This window comes from Morone saxatilis, unplaced genomic scaffold (assembly GCF_004916995.1).
Source record: "Morone saxatilis isolate NCDOM2014 unplaced genomic scaffold, NCSU_SB_2.0 Contig22, whole genome shotgun sequence".
In the NCBI taxonomy this organism is placed as follows: Eukaryota; Metazoa; Chordata; class Actinopteri; family Moronidae; genus Morone; species Morone saxatilis.
Genome location: NW_023339785.1, coordinates 13,948,086 through 13,960,922, shown reverse-complemented (window position 1 = coordinate 13,960,922; position 12,837 = coordinate 13,948,086). Strand labels below are relative to the sequence as shown.

Genomic DNA, 12,837 nt, shown 5'->3' with positions numbered 1-12,837 from the left:
TTATCTTATCTTATTGTTGGCAGGTATTTGTAACAAAGACTTCACCATGTCAGTCATGGCAACAGAGGGTGAAGTGAAGACGAGTGAAGAGGCTCCAGCAACTGGGAAGGCCAGCACCAGGTTCGACTTGGAGAAGGAGACCGAACTTCGGTTTGAGGTGGAGTCAGGGGAGGCAGCAGAGCAAGTCGAGCTGGAGCTCCTCACAGGAATGGCTGAGGTGTTTGGCTCGGAGCTGAACCGCAACAAAAAGTACACATTTGGACCAGGCTCCAAGATCGCAGTTTTCACCTGGCAAGGCTGCAGTGTGAATCTTTTTGGGAAGCCAGAGGTGAGCGTGTGGAGGAGAGTCTAAATGTGTTTTTATGGGGGTTCTGTTTTGGCTTACTTGGTGATTCAGCTCACCATTCAGGCTCAAATAACCAGTGTCTCTCCCTCATCACCACAGGTGGCTTATGTGTCCAAGGATACTCCCATGCTGCTCTACCTGAACACACATGCTGCCCTGGAACAGATGAGAAAACAAGCAGAGCGGGACAATGAGAGGGGGCCAAGGGTAGGTTTTAATGAACTGTTTTCAGGGGCCTTTATATGCAAGCTTGTCAGATCCCAGTGAATGCATTTTGTATTGACATAGAATAATTAATCATCCCTCAGGTGATGGTAGTGGGACCTACAGATGTGGGGAAGTCAACGGTGTGCCGACTCCTATTAAGCTATGCTGTAAGGGTGGGTCGGAGGCCAACACTGGTGGAACTGGATGTCGGACAGAGCGGGGTAAGAAAAATTTGAGTTACGATAATAAACATCGACCCAGACTGCAGAAATTAGAAGAATATCACCGGCTGATATTTGTATTATTGTGCTTGTCATGCAGACTTTTCTTCTTTAATACTTTAATACTGAACCTACAGAATCTGTTTTATATAATAGTTATGATGCCTGTAAATGAAGCATGCCCATATGTCTGGTTCTGTCAGTCACATAAACAATAATGGGAGGTTTACTATTTATAACACAAGATTTCTGCACAAGAATGACAACAGTGACCTACTGCTTGTGATGTAGACTTTTACAGTATAAGGATATAGAGTGGAGGTGTTGAGAAACATCAGTTCGAGTATGAGTAAGAAGTACATTCTGCTCCTCAGGTGTCTGTACCTGGGACAGTGTCGGCACTGTGCATTGAGCGTCCAGCAGACGTGGAGGAGGGTTTCTCAGTCCAGGCTCCTTTGGTCTACCACTTTGGCTCTACTACCCCAGGAACAAACATCAAACTTTACAATAAGGTGAGAAAATTCTGGACATTTCAGAACATAACAGTATGAAGCCAAAAGCCTACTGCCAAACTACAAATTTAGTTTGCCTCGGCCCAATTTAATCTGTTCTTTTCTCATAATCTGTAGCTGACGTCACGCCTGGCGGAGGTGTTTTCCCAGCGCTGTGAGGTAAACAGGAAAGCCAGCGTGGGAGGCTGTATCATCAACACCTGCGGCTGGGTGAAGGGATCAGGATACCAGGCTCTGGTCCACTGTGCCTCTGCCTTTGAGGTGGATGTGGTGCTGGTGCTGGACCACGAAAGGCTCTACAATGAACTCAAACGAGACCTCCCTCACTTTGTGCGTGTTGTGCTCCTACCCAAGTCCGGGGGGGTGGTGGAACGCTCCAAGGAATGCCGGCGGGATACTCGGGATGAAAAGATCCGCGAGTACTTCTATGGCTTCCGTGGAGTGTCCTTCTACCCTTTTTCCTTTGAAGTGCGTTTCTCTGACGTCCGCATCTACAAGATCGGCGCACCATCTATCCCGGACTCGTGCTTGCCACTGGGAATGTCTCAGGATGACACACAGCTAAAGATGGTGCCTGTGACACCAGGGAGAGACCTCACGTACCATGTGCTGAGCGTGAGCAGTGCCGAGGACGGAGAGGAAGGCGCTAGAAAGGATATAGTGGAAAGTCCTGTGTGTGGCTTTATTGTGGTGACTTACGTGGACACGCAAACACAGGTGATGAAAGTGCTGTCCCCAGCCCCCAGACCACTGCCCAGACACACTCTGCTTATCATGGACATCCGCTTCATGGACATGAAATAAAGTAAATCTTAAGGAAAGAGGACTCGTTCGCAACACGGGGGGGATCATGTTAGTGAGAAGTTCTGTTGAGAAGAATTTGGTACCAGATGAGCTGCATTTTCTTTTCTAGTTGTCTTTGTGCTTTGTAAGAACCACAGAGGGCAAAAGAAAGAAAGAGAGAAATTCTGAAATTTGTACCTGCTGTAAATTATTCCCCATTTTATAGACCACACTGTACAGATGTTGGGGCAATTTGTGTTAAGGGATGTTTTATCGGTGCAGGAATTATTTTCATGATGATCTGTTTTATAAACACTGTTTTTTCTCTTGAGTAATAAATTTTTAAATGTAAAAAGGTCCGTATTTTGTCTTAATTATGCTAATGTCCACGGTCAGCATATATTTATATCATATATATCAACCTCATTTCACACGGTTCACATTTATTTGTATTTCTATTGTGTTGTGAACAATTTAAAGTTGGGCACAACATACAGTAACAGTATTTTAGTTTTATAAACAAATCTGTTTTATATTTAGCACATTTCTACCCTTTATTCTCTGTGCGATTGTTATAAACATTGGCTTTAATCAGTGGCTTCATCGTAGGTGGTAGCTGTTGTGGGGAAGCATCTGTGGTGAAAACTTCACAAAGAAATGCCTTTCCAATTCCCGCTTCACATCAGTACTGTTTTTTGGTTTTTATAGAAAATGATTAATAATGTTAATAATAGTAGTATTACGTGCTATATGCATTCTGTCCTCACAAGTATCTGAAGTTTTAAAGTGTCTCTGTGTCGGCCTAAAGGACACCCGGGAGGAAGAATTTGATTTCAGTTTCACTTTCAGTTTGAGTAATGCAATTTCATAACATTTTTCCATGTTTATGTTCAAAGTTTTCAAGAATAGTGGGAAAAAAAATATCTGAAAGAAATGTACAGAGGGGCAACTTGCACTAGAATTAGAAAATGTAAGTAAGGAATTGAGTATTTGTTTGATGATCTGAATTAGCTCATCTGCATCTCGACACAATCTAATAGATTTAGTTTACAAAGTAATTTGTAGGAATCTTACAACATTGATTTATACTCTTTTTATACAGCTGATCCTTTCTCCATTGTAAATGGGATTTACCTCAAATGGTGACTGCCAAGTATCACTTAAGAGCATACAAATTGGCAAGCTTTCAGATTGTAATAGGACTCTTAATTATGAAATGCCTTATTAAAAGCAGGTTTAGTGGAGAGAGACAAACCAGTTGGTGTTAAAATCTTCAGACGGGACCATAACTACCACTGATGAATGGACATGAGAAGGAGTTTGCAGTTTGTTCTACAGTAAACTTAAATTACACACGCTGGGTTTTGTAGGCTGATTCTGTTTTGTGTGTTTTATTTGACTCAACATATTTAAATTAAACTTTTTTAAGAAGAAATAATGAAAAAGTGATGAAATGTGAGTGAATAAAAAGTTAAGTCTTTTGCTGAGAACTTATCAGAGGGGTTGGGTTGTGCTGGGAGAATTTGAAATGATTAACTCAGTGAGTAAAACCCCTGGAGACGGCCCCGCCTTTACACCAGCAGTTCCCAATCATTTCGACTGATGACGAATTCAAATGAGGCAATGTCTGCTTCTAACCCTTTCTCAGAAGAATTTCTTGCTAATACTCTCAGACAATCTGAAAATAAAATAAAAGTCATGCATTTACCCCTTACTTTATGTACTGGCCTGATCCATGTTGGTTTGGACCAAAGCATCTGCTTTCTTCTTTCTTCTGGACTTATGAATGTGGAAGTTTCCAGCCACAGAGGTTTGATGGAATCATCTGTTAAAGAGTTTCCAGTGTTACAAACCACAACCAAGACTCATTTAAGTTTCTTAAATAGAGATATAGTTTTCCACAAGTAGGCTTAGTAGGGACATAAACTAAATGAGTGGTCATGTTCTTCCTCACTGTCGCAAAATGAGCAAGAAATCGTTATTTTTATTGCAAGGATATTCAATTAAGTAAGTGTGGGCGTGGATGTGGGTGTGTGTGTGCTTATGCATGTGTGTCACTCACTGTCCCTCAGGTCGGGCAGCAAGATATGTCCTGTCTCCTTCTCCTAGGATTATGTTTAGATTTTTAGTTTAATTTGTTAAAATAAATGCTCCTTATATCATCAAATGTTGTACATTGAAGGAGGAAGTGCACCTCTGTCTCAACCTCACCAGTTGAACAGTGACCACATATTTTGTTTTCTTTTGGTTGCCATGATTTTTTTGTGTCTTCCTTTTTCAGTTTCCAGTTTGTGGTCACTGATCCGTACTTTAGGTCAGGATCTGCCTCTGCTTTGTATCTCTGACAGAAAGGATGGTAACATTTAAGTCTTATTTTAAGATTCAGTCTTTTAACTTTAATTTGGGAATAAAAATGTATGTTTATTATTATTATTACTAATAATAATAAATCAATACTGTTTTATAATGCAGGACGTTTGGGCAGTTTCCTGAGACCACGCCTCCTCGCTCTCTGATTGGCTGTTCAACCCACCTGAGCGACGACCAACTAGTTCCGGGATTCCGATGTCGGCCTAGCAGACGAGCTAACAAGTTTGCTATCGGCTAAGTGAAGGAGGACCGTATCGACCCACACCCTACGGTGGCAAGACAGCTCGCATGTGCGGCGTTGGGTATGTTCTGCTTCTTGTATCCATGTGTCGTGAGGACTGTTTATCTGAACGTCGCTGCACTTATCCTGCCGGTCGTTAATGAAAGCTGCTCCGCGGGTGCAAAGCTCCCATGCTAAGTTAGCCAGGTAACGGTGGCTAACTCTTTATAGCGGTGGTAAAGGACTGAGCGGTGTCGCAAAACAACCAAAAACAAACAAAAAAAAAAAACCAACTTTCGAAGCTAGGTGAGAGCTAACTGGTTATGATTTAGGGTGGGTCGCGTTTGAATCTCTCGTTATTGCATCGAAGTGAAACATCGCAGCGTCTGTTTTCTAAGTTTAAAAAAAGTGTTTCTCGCTGCGGGGTGAGCGGACTGTGCTCGGTTAGTTGTCTCCACTGAATCCCGAGCATTGCCCTGGCCTGTTGTTAAACGCTCGGGCTGTTTCCTCGTACGGTGTTTCAAAGATGAAGTGATACTCGGTCGAAAGATACGACGCTTGGCTTCAGACAGGACAGCAGCTAGAGACTGGCAGGGTGTCAGTATTGCCCCCGGGGGAGTGTGTGTTAATGTTTGCCCCGCCGGCCACTTAACGGAGGTAGTTAGCCTGCGAACTGCACGTTGTTGCGGGGACAGGACACACAAGGCTCCACACGGAGATTTTAGGATTAACATCCATTATAGTCGGGGTGGGGTGGGGTGGGGGTGAGGTGAGGGGGGTGAGAGGGGATTTGCTGTGGGGCAGATGAGATGATCAACAACGGGCACACTGACAGTCTGCCTCGGACACAGCTCTGCATTTGTTAGTACCTATGATTGTTGAGGAGAGGGGTGTGTCCAAACTATCAGATTACACTGCTACTCCGGATCCTTTTTCCGTGTGTTCACACCGCACGGACTAGTTTGTGTGTGTGTGTTTGTGTTTGTGTGTGTGTCAAAGGCGTTCACCCTCGTCACAGATCGTTGTCTCCATGGTGTTTTTTTAATATCCAGCAGTGGGAGGTGTTTCATTTGGCCACCTGAGGGCATGGCTGTGACAGCTGCCTGTTGAACAACTCTTTTGTGAGCAATGGTGAGCACACCGTGTAATGCAAGCGTTTGAGGACAGTAAGAACTTGATTAGTCAGTCTGATTGTTGTGAAATCAGAGTGAAACCTCTGCTTCTCTCGGATAAGTCCCTCCTGTAACCCAACAAGGAAATTAACTTTCGGTGATGGAGTTGAAACCGGTAGCATGGGCATGTTCATACATGGCAGTGTCATAGGTACCTGTGTGTAGGGCCACGACTATTTGTGTTATTGATTTAATCTGTCTAGTGTTTCTGTGAACTTTGAAATGCTTATCACAGTTTCCTTAACAGACTTTGTAAAAGTGATTTCCACCACACAGGACAAAGAAAAGTGGCACATCAATGTACTGTTGACTGTTTTGCACTGTTTACTGTGGCTACTTTGTTATAAGTTAATTTTATTTTAATGTAGGTTTAATGTATGTTTCGTATGCTACTGGATACTTGAATTTCCTCGGGATAAATAAAGTATCTATATAATTAAGAAGTGTAAAGTAGTGGATATTTGTTGTTTTTGCTTGAAACAAATATATTGAGTATCAAAATAGCTGCAAATTAATGTAATCAAGTACTTCTTTCAGTTGTTGTTTTAGTCTGTTTAGCTCCTTCCCACTGACAGTGTAATGTTGTTGTTGTTTTTACAGGAGTGTCCATCAGATTACCAACAGAGCCAGTGGGTGAAAGAAGACAGGAGATAAAAGGACTAATATGCATCAGACTACGTAACACCACTGCTGCACATGGCTTCCTTTAAGAGATGCAGAATGGGAAAGGAGGTCTATTTGCAGAGAATTTGGAGGTGGGAGAGGTCTCTACACCCAGACCCGGCCACGTGCGGCGACAGCTCGGTGACATACACGGGGCTTCTTTTTGGAATGAGTTGATTTTGTCCCCATATTGACAGAAAGACTGAAGGCAGGGGTCTCAGAGGATCCAGGGGGCTCTGCTTGCTGTCGAGACATTATTAATTGTGAAGGCAAGGCTTGACGTCATTTTTAAAACATTTTTTTAAGAAGAAATTCTAGCTGGACTTTTGTTTGATGTCAAGCAGCCTCCCACAACCGGTTTGAAAGTGAATTTGTTTGTTTAGTTGTTTTCCCCTGCTGAGTTACTTTGAAACGCTGGAACTGTCCCTACTGCCGCCATCCTCAGTTTCTTCCACCCACCCAGTGCCTAAATAAGCCCTCTTGGGACAATCACAGAAGTCATCAGCAGCTGCTGCGCTCAATCCTCTGCCTGTTCTCCTTTATGTGCTTCTGCTCTCGGGCCTGCTGGCTACCCACCCACTACCTCTATAATTTTTCGGTTCTTTTTCTTTTTATATTCATTTTCTCCGAGAGACATAATCAGAACTCAAAGCACAGCGATGAGCATTAATGTAATCATTTGAGTTTCAGGAGTGGAGAGAAACCTAGTCTGCTCCAATTTTAGTCGTGCGTGCGAGCGTCTGTGCTTTTGTGTACATGCACAGCTGTTTTACGGTTGCACTGGTGCCAGGGAGCAGTTTGAGATAAGATTTATTTATATTGTTGCACCAAATACAGTTTCTTTAAAGCCATACAAAAATATTTATGAATTACCTACACATATTTTTGTATCACATTGCTCTTGTATAGTTTTGCTTTTATAAGCCTATATTAAGATTATGCACACAAATTAAATATTCACAACAAGCTGTACACACGCAAGTGGATCTGTATATTGCTATGTAAAAAGAAAAAAAAAACAACAACCTCGGTTTCTGAGTGATTTTATTAGTGCCGGAAGACATTTAGCTTCTGGACACAGAGAATCCCTCATCCATTCAGTTGCTGCTTTGCATAGTTTTGGTTTTCTTTTCCAGTTGGTTGTCATGGCCCCTCCTCCCAAACAAACACCATATCTGCCATTTTGACCTGTAAAGCAGCCTTTACAGTAGGTAGACAGTAGATACCTACCTCTCTCTCTGTCTTCCTCCCCTCTGTCTCTGTCTTTTGATGCCGGGCTTCAGTGGTGGGGGGGTTGGGGGAGGAGTAGGTGTCCCTGCTTCTGCTCCTCCCCGTCCGTTCCGACCTAGCCGATATGTCCCGGTTTCTGCAGCCACCACCTTCCTTGTTGGATCCACCACCCTCTTCTTCTGCTTCACGTAAGGATCTCTTTCTCCATCTTGCTCACACGAACAAACACAAAGTTCCTACATGTATGTACATATGTGTGTTTGCTGATCACGTGTGTAAATGTCCCTGTGCATTATGTGTTATTTGAAGACGTCTTTTGTTTTTGTTGTTTGCTTTTCCTTTATATAAGTTCAGTGAGGTATTTTGCCGTCTTTTCTGCAGCACTTGTATTCACACAGTTTATCACACCTGTGAGCTCCCCATTTACAATCACAGCCTTCTATTTCTGGCTACTGAACAGCTTCACTGTTTGGGGGTAAATTGCCCTGCGCTAAAGCTTATCAGCTGTCGTTGATGGAGTGTTACTTGCTCTCTGTCTTGCCAGCAAGTGCAGGGATTCTAGCCTGCTTCTGTAATATCTACTTGATGCTATTTCTGTCTTGAACAGACCAAGAAAATACGTCAAACTTTGACGGACTAGTTATGGCAATTATACGTCAAACTAATTTTGTTTCCGTCCTTTTTCATACTGTACAGGTGCCCGTGGTTGTCAGAGTATTTTTCCTCTGTCATTCCCATCTACATTGCCGTGATCTTCCTCTTCACCCTTGCCAACTTCTGCATGGCCACTTTTATGGACCCTGGAGTCTTCCCCAGAGGTAAATACACATGAACAGTGTTGATTTGTGTTTGCCCTAGAAATACAGTTATCCCATACTAATGATGCCTATAACACAATGTAGGGACTACGATACGTTCAGGGTACAGTCTCAGTGTGTGTGTCTTTTGTCTGTAGCGGAGGAGGATGAGGATAAAGAGGATGATTTCCGTGCTCCGCTCTATAAGACAGTGGAGATTAAAGGCATCCAGGTGCGCATGAAGTGGTGCTCAACCTGCCGCTTCTACCGCCCGCCGCGCTGCTCTCACTGCTCAGTCTGCGACAACTGTGTGGAGGTACACACACACAAAACAACCAACAACAACAAACACACAACCACAACAACACACACAACACACACACACAGTATAATGGGCTTGTTGTATTGTGATTTAGATATGAATTTATTTCACAGTATTACATGAGTGAATGTTAAACAGAGAAGTGGGGTGAAACAGGGAGATGGTGTGTGTGTGTGTAATTATGTAGGCTCTTTTTGCCTTTTACATTTTTTTTTACTTGTTATTACTGTTCTTATATTTTTCACTTATTGATGTTATATCTCTGTTGTTTTTATGGAACTTTTACAACACATCCATGGCTTTGTAATAATTAAAATACATATTTGAAAATGAATCAACAGCACTTACTCCAAGAAATCCCTACTTACATGAGTTTGCATTACACCTGTGTGTGTGTGTGTATAATAGGTTTTCTGGTTTTAATAGCAAGTCCTAATTTCGTAGTGAGCTTTTATGAACTCCTGTGTGACTTGATAGCTCAACCCAGATCTGTCCTATTCTTAGTTTTCAATGTGTGAGCGTGGGAGGTGAAAATTGTCTATACGTCTGATTGTGATGTTTTGCAGTATTTGCTTGTCATCGTTACTTTCCTCCTCGCACCTTCTTGTCCTTCTTTTGACTCTGTGCCCTCTCAGGATTTTGACCACCACTGCCCATGGGTGAATAACTGCATTGGTCGAAGGAATTATCGCCATTTCTTCCTCTTCCTGCTGTCACTTACCACCCACATCATGAACGTGTTTGGCTTTGGTTTGGTTTATGTCCTGCACCACCGACAGCAGCTGGACACACCACACGCTGCTGTTACGTATCCTTTACTTGGCTCACTGCAGAGATGCAGGACAAATTATATGGGACTTTCTTTTCCTATTTTGTTTGCATTGTGATTTATAGTCTGGTATTAATTTATTCATTTACTTTTCTCTTTTTTGCTGAATTTGTTATACCGCCCTTGACCCTCTCCTCTCAGTATGGCCGTAATGTGTGTGGCTGGTCTGTTTTTTGTCCCAGTCGCTGGCCTGACTGGGTTCCACATAGTGTTAGTGGCCCGCGGTAGGACCACAAATGAACAGGTACGTACAGTACAAGTGCTGGTTGTGTGCATCATATTTTGCACCACTGAATGAATTATGACAGATTTTCTTTTCTGTATCATTAATGTTGGCGTTGGAAAAAATGTTCTCCCCTCCACCGTCTCTCTGTAGGTGACAGGGAAGTTTCGGGGAGGTGTTAACCCTTTCACCAACGGCTGCTTGAGGAATATTTCACATGTGCTCTGCAGCTCCCAGGCCCCCAGGTCAGTCTTCCTCTCTCCTTTGCACTCATCTGTTTACTCCCCTCCTTTAACACTCTGCTCCAATTATCCTTTTTCCACTGCCTCTTTCTTTCCATTGCTCTCTCTCCCCCTTCACTTTTCCACCCTTCTGTTTTATTGTTCTCACTTGTCTGTTTAGTTAATGGAATATATGAGTACAAACCTTCAGTGTGTGCAGCTTCTGGTGTTAGATTATGTTTGTTAGCATAGTGCTAATGCTGCTGTTAATACCTGTATCATTTGAATTAGAATTGAAATGTTGCTTGTATGTCCCTCTCACAGATACATGGGCCGGTGGCGGAGCTCTCAGGCCATGGAAGTACAGCCACCATTTCTTAGACCGCCTCTAACTGAGGCCCAGCTAGAAGCCAAGGTCCTGGACAACGGCATCCAGAATGACCGACATAGCACGAGGGTGAGTTTTTCTAAATTCAACAAACATGAACAACAACAAAAACAAGCAATGGATGCGGAAGTTTGGATGTAGAATCTCCACAGACATTTTGATGTGTTTCAGAAATGAATGGTATATACTGTATGTTTCTGTGTTTTGACTGAGTTTCAAGGGTCCTCCAGTTCACAGATCTATTAAAATAAATATGTAGGGCTTCTAATTACGGTCCCAGAAAGACATAAAAATAAAAGTTTTGTGGGTTCTCAAAATTAGGTAAATCATTTATCCATATTATAAAGTGTATTTTCCTGTTAAAATTCTGCCAGGTCATAATATAGAAAAAAGTCTCAGGTCCAGAGTCAGAATCAGAATCAGAATTTTGTTTGCCAAGTAGGTTTTTACGCCTACGAGGAATGTGACCTGGTGCAGTTGGTGCATAAAATATACACATATACAAATACAAATATAAAAAAAAAGAAAAAAAAGAATTGATTTTAGAGATAATTGTTGGAAACAGGTCAGTTCGGATGCTGAGCTTTGCAGATGCACGTTACGTTTGCAAAAAACTGAAACTTGCATTTGCAACTTCGATTCTGGACATGATATTTTTATTAAACTTAACATTTCTCTTGTTTTTTGTTGCTAATGGACAAATAGGATGAAACTGTGTTAACGTTTAGCTGATGTTGATGATTTCCTTTTGAAGTACCGCCCACGGCAGGGGATCCGTATTTGTATTTCACACACTGATTAAGAGTATAGATAATACAATACCAGAAAACTTCTGCTCAACCCTATGAATTTTTCTTTTACAGTCAGTTCATTCTGCGGTCAGACACTGTAGTGTACAGTGTAATACTGTATGTCTGCTTACATGACTTCTCTGTGTGTCTCTTCCAGTCTAAGAGCAGTCTAGATCAGATGGAGAGCCAGTCAGCTGATGCAGAGCCTCCACCTCCTCCAAAGCCGGAGCTGCGTTACCCTGGCCTGCCCCGTGCTGACACGGAGGGTGAGACTCACACACATGCACACACACACACAAATATATAAGCGAATCTAGTTGGTTGCAGGTATATCACCAGGCATGTCAACATCTAAAGCAGCCCAGGTACTTCAAGTGTTTTACTTCTTATGTAAACAGCTGAATGTTTTCTAATTACAAGTGCACCTCTTTCAAATGTCACTTTTGGTTTCTTGCTACTCAGAGAGCAGCTTGTTGACTGAAGCTCCACCTACGCCATCAATGTACAAGTACCGACCAGCCTACAACAGCCCAGGAAGGAACCACACTGCCCTCACACACCCCAACAAGGTACATATCAGTTTACATTTGCACACACCTCAAGGTACTGAGTATAAACTATTAACATATCATTATGTAGATGGTGTATATTGATGACATTGAAGGAACAATTATCTTAGAGTGAAGTTAACTGCATGTCCTTTCCAGATGTAAATCTAAATATATTCATTTAAATACACACAGCCATGTTGATTATTTCATAGCAAGCTTGTTTTAGAATTTGTAAAACGTGCTCAACCTTATTGCACAAAAACAAGTGAAGAGAACAGAACAAACAATATCCAATAGATTACTGTAACAGATGGTCTGGTGGCTGATATGCCCCGCTCCTTCTAATTTCCTTTGTGGTTAATACCATGCCCCTCTTTTTTGTTTTTACTTTAAATTGATCATTCAGTGGCCATCGGTTGATCAGTAAGTCTCAGCTAGTGTCATCTGTGTGTGTATCCCTTTGGCTGTCTCTGTGTGTTCGAGTGGATCTGTCCTTTCCCCTGAGACTGCATTGACTGGAATGTGTAGTTCGTGTACTGTATGTATTCGTACTTCCATGTATGTGTTGATAAACGCAGTCTTTGACATGCAGTGTCAGTGCTTGTTCAAGCCAGTCAATGTTTCCAGTCCACTAGTGTGATGATGGAGTAGAGCACCGGTCAAGCATCCAATTTATCCCCACCACTCTTTTTTTCTGTTAGATTCTTTAGAAAAACAGTTGTTTTTGTGCTACAGCATGTTATCAGTTCCTGAGGTAACATTGTGCTTTTCATTTTTCTTCCCTCTCTCTTTACTCTTTGCTCGCCTTCATCTTCATCACACCTTTGCTCACCCACTCCCTACCTCTACCTTTGGTCTGTTTTTTTTCTCCTCTCTCCTCTCCTCAGATGATCCGTGGGGAGAGTCTTGACTCTCCATCTCCCTCCATCCTCATGTCCAGCCGCCAGCCTAACTACCGCTCGGAGCCGAGCAGCCTGGACGGGGCCACAGT

At 42.5% G+C, this 12,837-nt stretch overlaps 2 protein-coding genes across 2 annotated transcripts in view; both read left to right on the top strand.

Moving 5' to 3' along the window:
• clp1 (cleavage factor polyribonucleotide kinase subunit 1) overlaps positions 1 to 2,419 on the top strand; it is a 3,157-nt gene extending 738 nt beyond the window's left edge. Inside the window, exons 2-6 of the mRNA XM_035669744.1 lie at positions 24 to 328; positions 446 to 553; positions 655 to 774; positions 1,149 to 1,286; positions 1,404 to 2,419. Coding sequence (XP_035525637.1) covers positions 47 to 328; positions 446 to 553; positions 655 to 774; positions 1,149 to 1,286; positions 1,404 to 2,090 — 1,335 coding nt within the window. The 5' untranslated portion in view covers positions 24 to 46 and the 3' untranslated portion in view covers positions 2,091 to 2,419. The remainder of the gene's footprint in view (positions 1 to 23; positions 329 to 445; positions 554 to 654; positions 775 to 1,148; positions 1,287 to 1,403) is intronic.
• A 2,185-nt stretch (positions 2,420 to 4,604) lies between these two features.
• Positions 4,605 to 12,837, top strand: part of LOC118333835 (palmitoyltransferase ZDHHC5-like) — a 10,997-nt gene continuing 2,764 nt past the window's right edge. The window contains exons 1-11 of the mRNA XM_035669630.1: positions 4,605 to 4,741; positions 6,432 to 7,912; positions 8,421 to 8,542; positions 8,680 to 8,837; positions 9,479 to 9,651; positions 9,814 to 9,916; positions 10,049 to 10,140; positions 10,441 to 10,573; positions 11,453 to 11,561; positions 11,758 to 11,864; positions 12,734 to 12,792. Coding sequence (XP_035525523.1) covers positions 7,764 to 7,912; positions 8,421 to 8,542; positions 8,680 to 8,837; positions 9,479 to 9,651; positions 9,814 to 9,916; positions 10,049 to 10,140; positions 10,441 to 10,573; positions 11,453 to 11,561; positions 11,758 to 11,864; positions 12,734 to 12,792 — 1,205 coding nt within the window. The 5' untranslated portion in view covers positions 4,605 to 4,741; positions 6,432 to 7,763. The remainder of the gene's footprint in view (positions 4,742 to 6,431; positions 7,913 to 8,420; positions 8,543 to 8,679; positions 8,838 to 9,478; positions 9,652 to 9,813; positions 9,917 to 10,048; positions 10,141 to 10,440; positions 10,574 to 11,452; positions 11,562 to 11,757; positions 11,865 to 12,733; positions 12,793 to 12,837) is intronic.